Source organism: Staurois parvus, unplaced genomic scaffold (assembly GCF_062004578.1).
Source record: "Staurois parvus isolate SC_StPar_1 unplaced genomic scaffold, SC_StPar_1.0 ptg000217l, whole genome shotgun sequence".
In the NCBI taxonomy this organism is placed as follows: domain Eukaryota; kingdom Metazoa; phylum Chordata; class Amphibia; order Anura; family Ranidae; genus Staurois; species Staurois parvus.
In genome coordinates, this window is record NW_028318013.1 from 7,403,170 (window position 1) to 7,418,626 (window position 15,457).

Here is a 15,457-nt window from a genome sequence, read left to right on the forward strand (position 1 = left end):
GAACGCAAAATGAACTGCGAAAAGCACTGCAAAAAGGAGCCTTAGTGTTCACTAAGCAGGTTTGGGGGTTTGTTTTAATCCATTAAATGTAGCTGTATAGACTTACAAACCCTGTAGAAGATGAAATCATTCCCAGTGTTTCAGCTCTGTGTTTAGCTGCTTGTTTGGCATTCAGATATAATAAAAATTAAATGTAAATAAATGTAAAACAGCTTATAATATTTGTATTGTACCCACATTTTATGTACAACAATGGCATTGGCAACTGACTTTGTTGACACTGATTACATTTCTACAGTCTTGCATAATATACACATATATTCATTGTCTCCTACGTATTAATGGCTAAATATACATTTACACATGTAAAGCTTTTTGTAATGCTAGAGGCGATTTTTCTTTCTGGACACTTACCCTTAGAGAATTCACAACAGCAAGACCAATCAAGCCTGGGGAAATGCTCTCCCTGAACAAAACTCCTACAATGGCCACTGTAAACACGATGAAATTACTAAGGAGGTCACAGCGTACACTCAGCCACCTGGAAATTACAATGAATACATAAATAGCAAATCTGTTTATTTAAAAGGAAAGATAAAATAATAAAGATTCTGAAATGAAGGAAAACATCAACTTATCTTTTAAATAATGGTAGAAAAAAATAACTTTTTTTATGTACTTTTGTTATTTTTGTAAAATCCATTTCTTGGAGTCCATTAAAAGATACATACTCATGCCATCCCTTCAGAGGTCTGTGCCGTGGTCGTGACTCCCATACACACGAGCAGAAGTGATGTCACTGCGGCTCGGCCATTGAAACGACCAGAGTCTGCGAACCCAGAAGGAAGATGGGTAAAGGTGGAAGCCCTGTCAGTGGTGATGGCACGCCACTGGAGGGCTTCATTTTAAGGTAAGTATTTCATAATGTACTAGTATGCGATGCATCCCAGCACATTATGCCTTTACCTAGCAGGGAGAATTTTGTTTTCTTTTTTCTTTGAAAGTTTCTCAGTAGAGAGCATCTTCCTAGAACACAAAAAAAAAAACATGGTGGGTAGAGGGGGTTGGCATACGATTTTTATGTTTGCCTGTGTCAATCCTCTCCTAAAACGCAACTGTATCTTTTTTCCTGTGTCCCTCAATGGGTGAAAATGTGAGCTCCAAAAAATGTGTCTGTTGTTATAGACTTATGGTTTTTATAGACCTTCACTTCTTCCTTCACTGTGTGTAAAGGCAACAATGTTTTTTTGAGAGACAAATAATTATTTATTGGTTATAGCTAACAATTTATACAGCTGAGGTCCCTGCCCCACATGGATACATACATACAGGTGAAACTCAAAAAATTTGAATATCATGCAAAAGTTCATTTATTTCAGTAATGCAACTTAAAAGGTGAAACTAATATATAAGATAGACTCATTACATGCAAAGCAAGATAGTTCAAGCCATGATTTGTTATAATTGTGATGATTATGGCTTACAGCTCATGAAAACCCCAAATCCACAATCTCAGAAAATGAGAATATTGTGAAAAGGTGCAATATTCTAGGCTCAAAGTGTCCCACTCTAATCAGCTAATTAAGCCATAACACCTGCAAAGGGTTCCTGAGCCTTTAAATGGTCTCTCAGTCTGGTTCAGTAGGAATCACAATCATGGGAAAGACTGCTGACCTGACAGTTGTGCAGAAAACCATCATTGACACCCTCCATAAGGAGGGAAAGCCTCAAAAGGTTATTGCAAAAGAAGTTGGATGTTCCCAAAGTGCTGTATCAAAGCACATTAATAGAAAGTTATGTGGAAGGGAAAAGTGTGGAAGAAAAAGATGCACAAGCAGCAGGAATGACCGCAGCCTGGAGAGGACTGTCAGGAAAAGGCCATTCAAAAGTGTTGGGGACTTTCACAAGGAGTGGACTGAGGCTGGAGTCAGTGCATCAAGAGCCACCACACACAAACGGATCCTGGACATGGGCTTCAAATGTCGTATTCCTCTTGTCAAGCCGCTCCTGAACAACAAACAACGTCAGAAGCGTCTTACCTGGGCTAAAGAAAAACAGACCTGGTGTGTTGCTCAGTGGTCCAAAGTCCTCTTTTCTGATTAGAGCAACTTTTGCATCTCATTTGGAAACCAAGGACCCAGAGTATGGAGGAAGAATGGAGAGGCACACACTGCAAGATGCTTGAAGTCCAGCGTGAAGTTTCCACAGTCTGTGTTGATTTTGGGAGCCATGTCATCTGCTGGTGTTGGTCCAATGTGCTTCATTAAGTCCAGGGTCAGCGCAGCCGTCTACCAGGAGATTTTGAAGCACTTCATGCTTCCTTCCGCAGACGAGCTTTATGGGGATGCTGACTTCATTTTCCAGCAGGACTTGGCACCTGCCCACACTGCCAAAAGCACCAAAACCTGGTTCAATGGCCGTGGGATAACTGTGCTTGATTGGCCAGCAAACTCGCCTGACCTGAACCCCATAGAGAATCTATGGGGCATTGCCAAGAGAAAGATGAGAGACATGAGACCGAACAATGTAGAAGAGCTGGAGGCCGCTATTGAAGCAATCTGGTCTTCCATAACACCTCAGCAGTGCCAGAGGCTGATAGCTTCCATGCCACGCCGCATTGAGGCAGTAATTGCTGCAAATTGGGCCCAAACCAAGTACTGAGTACATATGCATGCTTGTACTTTTCAGAGGTCTGATATTGTTCTATGTACAATCCTTGTTTTATTGACTGCATGTAATATTCTAATTTTCTGAGTTTGTGGATTTGGGTTTTCATGAGCTGTAAGCCATAATCATCACAAGTATGACAAATCACGGCTTGAACTATCTTGCTTTGCATGTAACTTTTGCATGATATTCTAATTTTTCGAGTTTCACCTGTGTACTAGAACCAATTTAGATAGGAGTCAATTAACCTACCAGCATGTATTTAAAGTGTTTGAGGAAACTAGAGTATCTGGATAGGACTGATCCCAACGTTTTTCATTTGCAAGTACATAGCTGCACTAAAACACAAAGGTCCCCTTTCTCATTCAGGCTATGTGTACATAGGCTCTAATTTGCTGCCTTAAGCCCTCATGCACACTGGATGTTTTGATAATGCTGGTAACGTTAACTGTGTAAAGTCACGTTAAAAACGTGAGTTTTCAGCTTTTTTAATGTTTTTGCATTAGTGTTTGGCGGCGTTTTGCCGAGTTTTTCCACATTTTGCAAGGTTTTTTTTTACCAACAAAAAATTGTTGGGGAGTCATAAAAACATACAAAAACGGCAGAAACATGCCATATTTCACTTTTAATAGATTTTAATTTTACTGTGATGATGACAACTAGGAGGGTATGTTTGATCTACTTTACTTCGCATTATATTTCTGTGTACATCGTTGTCCTATTTAGAAGAAGAGGGTTGCACTCTTGTGTCTGCTTTTTGTTGGAATTTGGGATTTTGCCATTCATTCCTAGATTTAAAATAATATGGACAAATAAGCAAGTGCTGCATCTACACAAAATAAATGCATTTATAGCAAATGTATGTTTGATCAACGTTCCATTTGAAAGGAGAAGGCAGTAATGCCACATAAAGCCCAGCCACAAGAGCCTTTATATTTGCTAATGTTCTTTATATCCATCCAGCTTCTACTGCCCCAACTGTAAGGATATCTCTGCCTATCTGCTTAGGTGTCCACATGATGGCTTACCTTTCATTAAATGCACTAAGAATTCAGTAGTTGCTGTTGCGTTGTAACTTCTTAACCAAACTTGGGCACGATTGAGCACCTACATACTCTACATGGAATGAAAAGCCTGATACCTGTTTTATAACAAATTTCTCATTATCTCCTACTGAGAACATGGTAGAAAGTCTTTCAGAGTGATACATTTGAATGCTCATTGCCACTCTAAAATTGGTTGACAACTGTCACTGACTGTTCATAAAAAGTAGGCATACATATGGCATTTAGAGACATTAATTAAAAGCTTGTACATACTTTGTTTCACTGACCAGACAATGCAATATATCACAGTAAAACCAGAAAATGAGAATATAAGACGAATGATTATCTGGGATTTTTTTGCATGCTAGTCTCATATCAAAAATGAAGAGGTTACTAAATTTTTGTAAATTCTCATATGAAAGAATAGAACTTCGGAAGTGATGTAATGTATTATATTGTATTGTAGTATATTCTTTAGTTTTGGAGCATGCGCGATCTTGGTCACACGATTTTTTTTACAGATGAATACATGCAAGTCTGATATCAAATATGAAGAGGTTACTAAATTTGTGTAAATTCTCATACGACAGAATAGAACTTTGGAAGTGATGTAATGTATTGTATTTTAATGTATTCTTTAGTTTCTGAGCATGCACGTTCTTGGTCATGCAATTTTTTTTTTACGGACAAATATTGTACCGATTAAATGAAAATCATTTGTTCTGTTATCATACGAGAAAAATGTTCTTTTTTGTCCCTTCAGATAATTATGCATGAACTGTTGTGATCGGCTGTCAAAAGTTGTATATCAACGATCAGAATATCGAACAATTTAACTGCTTTTCTCTCCGTGTGTACTAGGCATTACCTCATGTAGCCAGCCAGTGAAAAAAGCATAGTGAGGACATTTTTAAAATAAATATAAACTGTAAAATTGCTTCAGGACCAGTGACAAAGCGCATAAAGTTTTTGTTTTATACTGCAGTCACGATTGTATAATCTTCAGTTCATGATTTTCTGATTTCTGATGTCAGTACAAATGAGAAATGAACAAGACACTACACTACCTCATTATTAGAAAATAAAAAGCTCAAGTTAATTGCATCACTTATAACAAAAGACTTACATACAGCCATCTTCTTGTCCGTAGGTCCAAAAATATTGACTAATAAATTCAAACCTGGATCAGCCTCCTCCTATCTCCAAGCCTTGAGTGATCAACGAGGAGGCTTAGCTGGTTAGCAGAGACTGGATTAGGCTTACCTAGCTTTAGAGTGAGATTTGCATGTATGTATATACACACACACACAGTATACGGTATATATTATACCCACTACTATATACCGTGTTTCCCCCGAAAATAAGACACTGTCTTATATTTTTTGGCTCAAAAAAACACACTAGGTCTTATTTTCACGGTAGGTCTTATTTTTTAAATGTCCAGGTGTGGACAGGGAGTGCAGGGGTGAGCTGCAGGCAGTTGTGGATGAGGGTTACTATGGAGAGGTCCAGTTGATGACTGTTGTGAGCTGCAGTCAGGTGTTGCAGGGGTGACTTGACAGGTGAGTTTCAGACAGGGTGCAGATATGAGCCAAATATAGGGTGAAGGGGTGAGTTTGCAGACGGGGAATGCAGAGGTGAGCTGTGGCCAGGGGGTGCAGAACCGAGCTGTGGCCAAGGGGTGCAGAGCTGAGCTGTGGCCAAGGGGTGCAAAGGTGGGTTGCAAATCAGCTCACCTCTGCACCCCCCCAGCCGCAGCTCACCTATGCACCCTGTCTGCAACTCACCTGACTCAGTTTACCTCTGCAACACCTGACTGAAGCTCACCTTTGCACATCCCCCCTCTCCCTCCACTGCCCTCTTATGGTTAGCTAGCTTTGCAAAACACATCTGTCAGCAGCCGGCCCCTCTCTATAGTAACTCCCGTTTCGGGTACTATCTTCCTACACAGTGCACCAAGCGCACTTACTCACCGCTCCACCTCTTCCCCACCGGCCGGTGATCACCCCTGGAGCATTGGTTTCCATGCATTAGGCTGCAGGAGGAGATGCCCCACCTCTAAACACACTGCATACTGCACCCGCAGATATCTGTTCATTCCTTGTCCCACAGTGAATACAGAGGTAGGGAGGTTCTGTGGGAGCGGATGGTGCTGTCAATTCAGCCACGCTTCTGTGTTTATAAGAGACAGTAGATATGGGTGTGTGCAAGGCCAGTGCCGGAAGTGGCAGAATGGCATTCCGCCATGTTCCGGCTGAAAAAAAGCCCTGATCACAACTAGGTCTTATTTTCGGGGTAGGTCTTATTTTAGGGGAAACAGGGTATGCATCAGTATTCCTGATTCTACTGATAGTTCTGACAAAGCTTTCACTGGAGGTAGTTCCTGTTAATTCAAAAGACAAAAAAAAATCACCCTATTTCATTCTTTAGAAATAAAGATTGTTTCCCTTTTAACTCTAGTAAAGGGTCTCTTCCATAAAAGGAAACCATAAATAGTGATTATGATGGTAGTAAGTGCATGGGGTTCTGGGCTCTCTCATATGAATGTGACTAATTGGTCACATGGCCTCTGCCAAAGAGGCTCAGAGCAAATCTATTGGTCATGCTAGAAACATTCAAGTATTTAGTTTTAATAGGCAGTAAATGGGCTTTAAAACAAGCATCAGTAGCCTCAGGCATGGTGGAGCTATTCATCCTCAAAGTTCACAGCAGAAGCACTAAGTTCATTATAGGGCCTGTGTGTGGCTTTTGTTTTCTTGAAATGGATTCTACATTCACATACAAGTCTATGGCAATACAAGAATTTGGGAATGCAAAACAGGTCAAACGCAAGCAGCTCTCGACAGGTCAGGTTAACATGCTCCCCCTCTCAGCGGTGACACAGCAGCTTTCCAGCCATCTAATTTTTAAACACAAGGCAGACGCTATAGGACAGGATGATCTGAGTTGTCCAATAGAAAGTGTCTTGAGTAACTTCAGTGCATCTGCTATAAAACTGAAGATATGTGCCACAGTGCTTACAGCTACAGAGGTCAGTGACGGCATGTTTTAAAGTCCATGCCATTATTATTAAGCATATGCAAATATATGGATGACTTTAAGTATCTGACATTCCTGGAACAGTTAGCCAGTAAGAAACTTGACTGGAAGAGCACCCTTCAACATCAGCAGAAATTATTTGACCACTGTCTCATCGCTGGTCACAGGACCCTGCACCCCTATACATGTTTGTAAATGTATTGTGGCTAGATTGTTAACCTAAGTTTTTGAGTACCGTTCACTGTAATGTATATGGTCCTAGCAGAAAATTCTGACGTGCTAGCAATACTGCTCTTCAGGAGTACCTAAGGTCAACATTTAAAATTATATATTTATTTCCATATTGCAATTCCATTTCTAGCCTACTCCTATTAACCTACTGATCAGGAAGTTTATAAACTTAATTTGTGAAACTGCCCACCCATTTACTTCCTTGAATTCTGTGACTGTCTTTCACTATGTCCAGTAAGCAGGCACTGCTGTGTCACACATTTCACAGATCCTGCCTTCTGAGCTACAGAGGTGCTCAGAAAGAATTTCAAGAGGCGGATTCAGTACAGGAATCACAACTTGCAGGCAGCAAGTACTATGGGATGTGTAGTCTTTAAAAATCAAGGTTGCATTCACACCTTAGTGTCACATTTTCTGTGCATTTTTGCTACAGCGTTTTAATGGTTTTAGAGCTTAATTAATTTTTGTTTTAGCTAATAGAGAACAGTATCATCTGTGACATCACTTGTTGCTGTGTGTGAGTTGACTTACATATCAGCTTAAAAAAAGTGTGTAAATGCACATATTGTGCGTTTTCATACGTACCAATGCAATTCTATGGGACTCTAAATATCCCAGGAATGCTGCAATCTGCCTGACTTGAGAACTTTATTGATTCAACAGCTTTTCTGAATGACAGGTGTTTCCGCACTCAGGTGTGAACAAGCATCATATAGAACTATTGATTTTTTTAAGTTTGAGCATTTTGTAACTTCAAGCTACAAAACACTAAGGTGTTAATGCAGCCTGAAAGTAAACAGCAGAGGAAATGCTTCAAAGCATGCAGGAAATCCAGGGGTTGTGAAAAGAGATCGCCAGAAGCAGGGCAGAACTCACAACATAATGAATGTAAGATCAAACCGTGTAAATCCCCAATCAACTGAAGTCACAAAGCTGCAAGTATATAAAAGAGGATATCGTCTCTTAAAAGGCTAATTCAAATGGATACTGCGCTAGGTGAACCCTTAAAACCTTATGAGCACTATGGAAACCTTCACATCTCTGAAAAATGATAAAGAAATTTAAAATAAAACACTGTAATAGTTGAACTAAATAAGTGCATACATATACCCTATGAAGACCCTCACCCCTCTGAAGGGCGATCAAAACTTAAAAAAATTTGATTGAATAAACAGAGTACAATAATCATAAATGCGTGCAAGAAACCGTAATGTGTGGTCAAATTAACCTATATATCATGCATTATTTATGAGCCCTATGAAGACCCTCACACCTCTAAAGAGTGATCGAGGTTGAAGATAGGTCAAATCTCAATGTGCAAAAAATTCACCTATTACAGTGTTTTATTTTCAATTTATGATCATTTTTCAGAAGTGTGAAGGTTTACATAGTGCTCGTAAAGTTTTGAGGGTTCACCTAGCGCAGTATCCATTTGAATTAGAACTCACAACATGAAAGGAGATTTTTCAAGTAAGTAGACATTGGTCTGTCAAACATAACGATATTACAATGCTGATGTTATAAAATGAAAGTGTATGCTATGGCCATAGATCTTCTTTAATTATAACAATCATCATAGTTTAAATGTTTTATGTCATTACCAGTTCTATCTTTGAGTTACCTGTTTGCGACAAAACTGGAGAAGTAGAACTGCTGGTTGGTATTAAGGCGTAGATTGTTCTCTTGAATGAATCGGTCCTGTTCCTTAAAGGCTCGTATGACATTTACACCTTGCAGGGTTTCATTAAAGTGAGTGTACAAAGGGGATTTACTCACTGAATCCAGGCGTTTCAGCTGCCGAGAACTGGCAACATAAAATCTCTGTAGAAAAAAATAAAGTGATATTTTTGAGTGATTCTGTTAGGCCTCATTCACACAGGCACTGGTACCCATACTGCCCAAACAAAATCATTTGTTTTTGAGCTTGCACTACCCCGAGCTGTGTGCAGGCATCTTTTGGAAGTGAATGCAGACACAACAGTTTCACAGATACAAATGAATGTCAAATTTGGGCAAGCGTCCAGGAGCAAGTATACAGCCCCGAATGCAAACTCTCTGCATTCATGACTGCACCCGTATTTCAGATTTTGCCATGTGGCTGTGTCCGTGCAGATGTTGTGCCTGCATTCACTTCCATAGGCTATCTACATGCTTAGCCCTGATGCATGAGAAAAAAGAAATGCCTCATTCACGCAGTATGGGTGCCAGTGCCCGTGTACATGAGGCCAAGGCTATTTTTCAAATGCATGTAATGAAAAAACAGTATGTAATGCAGCACCACGCCATTTATTTAATTAGGTAGAGAGCAAGGTGAAGTCATCCACAGCAGGCAACCAATTTAACTGTTCATAGTATTTTTTAACCAGTAAAAATTAATTTAGCTAGAACAGGTTCTTTCTATTGTGCTGTGCATTGCTTGGAATGAAAAGTGGATCCTCATCAACCTTTCTGAGCACCATGTCCTTCATTGCATTTTTTCAAACAAGTGCACAGCTTTACACATAAATGGTCTCACATTCAAATCTATATGGAAGTGCAGCTACACTAGGTGAAACCATAATTTGTGCCCTTTGCATAGGTTAGGTGTTGACAAGTGGCAGATTCCCTCTTGGTATACTATGTGACGTCTAGCTATACAATGTCAGGCTCAGTCAAGGACGCCACCCCTTGTGCCCCCCTTGTATCATGAGGAAGCAGGGGACACTGAAGCCTGCAACCATATATATTATATACCCTCCTTTATCCTGCTCTTTTGCTTTGTCAACACCTGCACAGAGCGCCCTCAGGGCAGAAAGAGGTGAACACATCAGGTGGCAACAGGTGGACAATGAATGCAACCTGTGCCGTGACAGGCCTCTGGAGTGCCATTTTACAACTCCATACCTCATTTAAGTCAAGATCAATAGGGGCACAACAGACACCTCTGATGCAGCTGGGTTCACCAGCAAAACCGGTCAGATGCTTGTATTGGGTACAGGCTGGATGGTGGTGGGATGTGTGCCAGATATTATGGGAATGTACTAAGAAGCCTACTGCAGATCCTATAATGGAGATTATTGACTACTATTAGTTCTTTTTTGTGTACATACTGGTGCCATCTCATTATTGTTGCAATATATGTTTATGGATACAAGATTGTTGCACTGACTTGTATGCCTAATCAGCACTATGCATTCACGATTTCGGGAACTTCTGAAAGACTGGAAATTTTACTTGGCCATTTGGGGCTGATTCCATTATATATAGGAATGATTTTTCTGGAATACATGCACAGATCTAAGAGTTCATAGATGAAGAGAAACTAAAAGTGATCCACAATTTATTTGAATTCCTAATAGGCATTTGTGGATCACCCATAAGTATAGATTACATCACTGATAATTGTGCTGGTATAAACTTGCAGTTAGGACTTCTTCTATCTGTTTTTAGTATATGGTAGATGGAGATTTGTTGGCAAATCTTGGTGAGCTCTTCTGTGAATACTGATATATTATAGGTCATATGTCATACCAGACATCCAACCACTCAAAATGTTTTATACCATGGTGTGTGGTTTTAAAGATTGTTTCAATAAACAGACTTTTATTTCCAGCATTTCTCTCTTTTTTTGTTTTTTTTCTTGCTTCAATATATTTTTGATTATAACGTTATGTTGATATATCATATTGTGTATGGTCTATAGTAGTCTATAAGACAGGATGTTTATTTGAATTTTTTGGTATCTCTATAACCAAAAGAAAAATCCTAGTACATCTCCAGTTCACTTTTACAACTATTAGGACCATACAGTATGTGCCAAACCTATACACTCGATGCTGCAACTAAAGGTGGGAACTTTCCAACTACTCCTTTCCTGAACTGCTGGATATATACACAATTTGCACATAATAAAATCTGTGTGGCCCAGACAAACCAATAATTACCTGTAAGAAAAAGTAGAGTAAACCCAGAGGTATAAAGGCTACAGCAGCCAAAGGTGTGGCTAGTGCAATGACCAGTAGTATCTCCAGTATGGTTAGTGACATTATTATAAACATCATTAACACATGAGGGATGATATTATCTATAGTGTCCATTTCCTTTGCAAATCGGTTGGTTAGGTTTCCACTAGGTGTTCTTTCAAAAAAGCTCAGGGGGCACCTCATGATGCTGTACAAAAGCTTGCTGTGGAGCTGGCGGGACACTGACACTCCTCCAACAATTATAGTGGCAGACGCTATATAAATACACAGAGCTGTGGAGGAAAAAACACAAAGTTAAAGCGTAACTGTGGTCAGAATTTTAAATCACATATTAATTTCCACACTTTCATTTGTGTCTAACCTACCCTTTACACATTTTCTGTAAAGGTGAACACTTTAACCACTTGCCCTCCTGAGGATTTACCCCCCCCTTCCCCTTCCTGACCAGGCCATTTTTTGTGATACGGTGCTGCGTTACTTTAACTGACAATTGTACAGTTATGCAACACTGCACCCAAATGAAATTTATGTCCTTTTTTCCCCACAAATAGAGCTTTTTTTTTCGGTGGTATTTGATAGCCTGTGTGTTTTTTAATTTTTTTTCGCTATAAACAAAAAAAGTCTGCCAATTTTGAGAAAGAAACAATATTTTTGACTTTTCGCTATTAAACATGTCCAGTAAAAAAATTAAAAAAATCTAACTTCATCATAAATTTAGGCCAAAATGTATTTTGCTAAAAAAAATCCCAATACGTGTAAATTAATTGGTTTACGTGAAAGTTATAGCGTTTACAAATGGCGGTATAGATACTGGAATTTATTTATTTTTACTAGTAATGGCGGTGATCAGCGACTTATAGCGGGACTGTGGCAGGCATTCTGACACTGGGGGGAACTGACTTGGTGTCACTGACATCCCCAGTGACACCAATACAGTGATTAGTGCTAATAAAAAGCACTGACACTGTACTAATGGCACTGGGCAGGAAGGGGTTAACTGTGTGCTGTTTCACTATCTTGGCTGTGTGTGTGTGCTTCACTGTGCAGGAGCTGACAGGGTAGAGATCTGTGTTGTTTATATGTGTTTGTTTACTCAGAGATACTCAGCGATCACCAGGTACTGGCGAGTAATCACCAGCCGGGACCCGATGATTGGCAGCTGAGGCTGCGAATGGTGGCACAGGTAGGGTGAGCGCACCCCCTACCTGGAACTACAAAATCATGTGTATGTATACGTGATTTTGCACACCTGTGCCGCCCTATTGCAGTATTTCTGCTATAGGGTGGCACGGAACCTGTTAAAGTGATAAAGGCTACTATTTTTTCCCTAAAATAAAAAAGGTTATACTTGCTCTGTGCAAGGATATTGCACAGAGCAACCCCTTACCTTCTTTTCTGGAGTCCCCCTAGCTCTGTCCACTCCTCCTCTCCTGTGTGTGCCCCCATAGCAAGCTGTGTGCTGTGGGGGCACACATGCAAGCATGCTCCCGAGCCGGACTGTGTGAGACCATAGATAAACAGCATAGCTCACCCACGTCCCCCATTCCCTACTCACAGGATTTGACTGACTGCAGCAGGAGGCAGTGGCTACCACTTACCTTGGTCTGTCCTGTGACAGCAGGAAGAGAGGCCAGCACTACTGCAGATAGGCACAGTGCTGGATCAAGAGAGGACTCAGGTAAGTATTTGGGGTGAGGACAACAAATAGAATACTTTTTACCTTAATGCAGGTAATGCACCTGCACTAAACCTTTTAACTTTAGAGTATGTGACTTTAGCTGGCTGATCAAAAAAAAAAAAAAAACCACAAGTGAGGTGGATGGAAGAATCCTAATGGCAGCAATGTAGTATTCTGATAGCGGAGACCCCTCCGCTGTCAGAATACACTGATCAGTGCTGCAGCCGATTGGCTGAAGCGCTGATCAAACAAAAACTTTTCCACATTCCTACTTGTGAAAAGTTGATCATTAGACTGATTTACGAACAGGCATTGCCATAGATGGATGAACTGTTGAACTGGTTGAATTTCAATCCATTCATGACTTTGTTTAGTATTTAACATAGCCATATAACAAACTCAGTATAATTTTAGAAAGATTACAACCCTCTCTGTGACATTAAGTTACCTTTTATAGTGTCCCAATCAGGGGCGGACTGACAACTCATGGGGCCCCTGGGCAATAGGGGATAATGGGGCCCCTGTGTCCTTGCCCAAACTCAAAAAAGCCTATGAAAAAGGCACCAGGGGCATCTCATGGGGCTCCCTACTGACCCCGAGCCCTCGGGCAGTGCCCGTGTTTCCAAATGGTTAGTCCGCCCCTGGTCCCAATACAACCAATAATATTTTGACATTAACTACTATGTGCATGCAATGTGCACTGACACATACACATCTGTTATAGTAGACATTCAGCAATTTCACTATCAAATGTGTATAGTGTGCTGGTGCACCTAAAAGAAACATGGAATATGTTGAGGGCTTCTGACTATTAGCTATTTTGCTTGAGCATTTCGTGTATAAATAAAGTCGACCATAGTTGGATCGAATCTCAGCCAGTTCAGCAGGGGCCAGCCACAATTTGATCCATCTATGGCCATGCTGGTTGTACAGAAGTTGATCCATCAATTGACTTCAGTACAACAAGCCTATCAGATTTCTTGTAGTTGATTACTGACGACCACTCTAGCCACCAGCAGTGATCAATGTGTTCTGCCAGCAGAGAAGGCTCCACTCTGGCAGAACACAATAGCGCTGCAGTAGAGATTCCCCTATCAGCACTGACCGTGTTTATGGGGAACTGAACAATTTTATTTCTTGCAACCAATATTGCATCATATATGGTTTATCTTAGAAAGCATGATATGCACTTCGACATCACTAAAGGTGACTGAAAAAAAACAAATATGTCCATGCCATGCTATGTCGTAGTCCATGCTAGGCAGCAAATACAACAGTGCAAATGCATACCTCAACATTCTTCAAGAGTACTGGCTTCTGATTGCCCAATGGATCAAATTCAAAATCCTAACACTGACGTACAAAGCTGTCCATCACACTGCCCCAAACTACATCACCGACCTAATATCTAAGTACCACCCTACACGCACTCTTCGCTCCTCACAAGACCTCCTTCTCTCTAGTTCCCTGGTCTCCTCCTCCCATGCCCACCTCCAGGACTTCTCCAGGGCGTCACCCATACTCTGGAACTCCCTACCCCAATCCATCAGACTATCACCTACTCTCCTCTCCTTTAGGCACACCCTGAAAACCCACCTCTTCAGGGAAGCCTACCCCACCCCCTGCTAATTCCCGACCTCCTCCACTCTTCCTACCACTCCATCCCCCACAGCTATTTCCTCCTGTACCACTATCCCCTCCCTCCTAGATTGTAAGCTCCAAGGAGCAGGGCACTCGAACCCCTCGTGTATCGCATTGTATTATTATTGTACTGTCGCATGTTCTGTCTCCCATTGTAATATACAGTGCTGAGCAAACTGTTGGCACTTTATAAATACTGTATAATAATAATAATAGTGTACATTGCAAGAATACAGCTTAACGTCATAAGAATTTTCGCTGCCCTTGTGTATTTCCTTTTATTAAATCAAGTCAATTGCATTTAGTCAGTAATAGAGGCATTACATTATCACAAACCACTAAAGTTATATATTAAAATATATTTTCTAGTAAGCAGAAACACACAAGTTACCTTTTACATACCTTGCATTGTGCCCAGCAAACTGTACACTCCTAGTCTCATTGCAGTATTCTGTTGGGTACCATTTACAGGTGGATCATCAGCCCATAGTCCAATCCAGTAATTATGCCCAAGGGCTGAGAACTGTTGGATGATGAAAAAGACTGCGCTTGTTACCAAATACCACTTGCCCATAATTCTGCAGTACTCCAAATACACGGTTAACTTGACCTAGGGATAGCACACATGAAAGATTAGTAAAATATTTTTTTATAACAAAAGGAAAACACAGGAGATCACATATGAGTCTATAATAAGCCCACCTTAGCAAAGAATTGAGAATGATCAAAACATTTGCAATAAAAAGGCAGAAATAGCCTTTGCCTACGTTACTAACAAGATTTACTTACACAAGTAAGTGCTGCACTAGCCATGGCAATCTAAACATTATGTTACCATATTCACAGCTCGAATATGCCATTTGTAAGAGGCAATGAAGTCTCTAAACCTAAAATATTACCACACAAGGTGCACTGACATCATGTTTAAAGCTACTGTATGTTAAAATTCAAAATGGCTAATCGTAGGCCCTGCAGGAACTGCATTTGTTGTGACAGTGGCCTGAGGTTCAACCTACAATACAGGGTTGTGCTATTGATTCATGTGCTACTACATCAGCTGTACGTCACTGCTTGGATCCTATACAGTACAGTAGTACAATCTGTTCACTGCCACTCTGTACATCCCACAGCCTTCATTGCACTATTGGGGCATTTAGAAATATAACATTTGCACTGGGAATTCAGTGACCGAC

At 40.5% G+C, this 15,457-nt stretch overlaps 1 protein-coding gene across 1 annotated transcript in view; it reads right to left on the minus strand.

Moving 5' to 3' along the window:
* Positions 1 to 15,457, minus strand: part of LOC149460925 (multidrug resistance-associated protein 1-like) — a 251,799-nt gene that overhangs the window by 87,162 nt on the left and 149,180 nt on the right. Inside the window, exons 23-26 of the mRNA XM_089679077.1 lie at positions 14,667 to 14,874; positions 10,907 to 11,217; positions 8,605 to 8,804; positions 415 to 541 (exon numbers count right to left, since the gene is read on the minus strand). Coding sequence (XP_089535203.1) covers positions 415 to 541; positions 8,605 to 8,804; positions 10,907 to 11,217; positions 14,667 to 14,874 — 846 coding nt within the window. The remainder of the gene's footprint in view (positions 1 to 414; positions 542 to 8,604; positions 8,805 to 10,906; positions 11,218 to 14,666; positions 14,875 to 15,457) is intronic.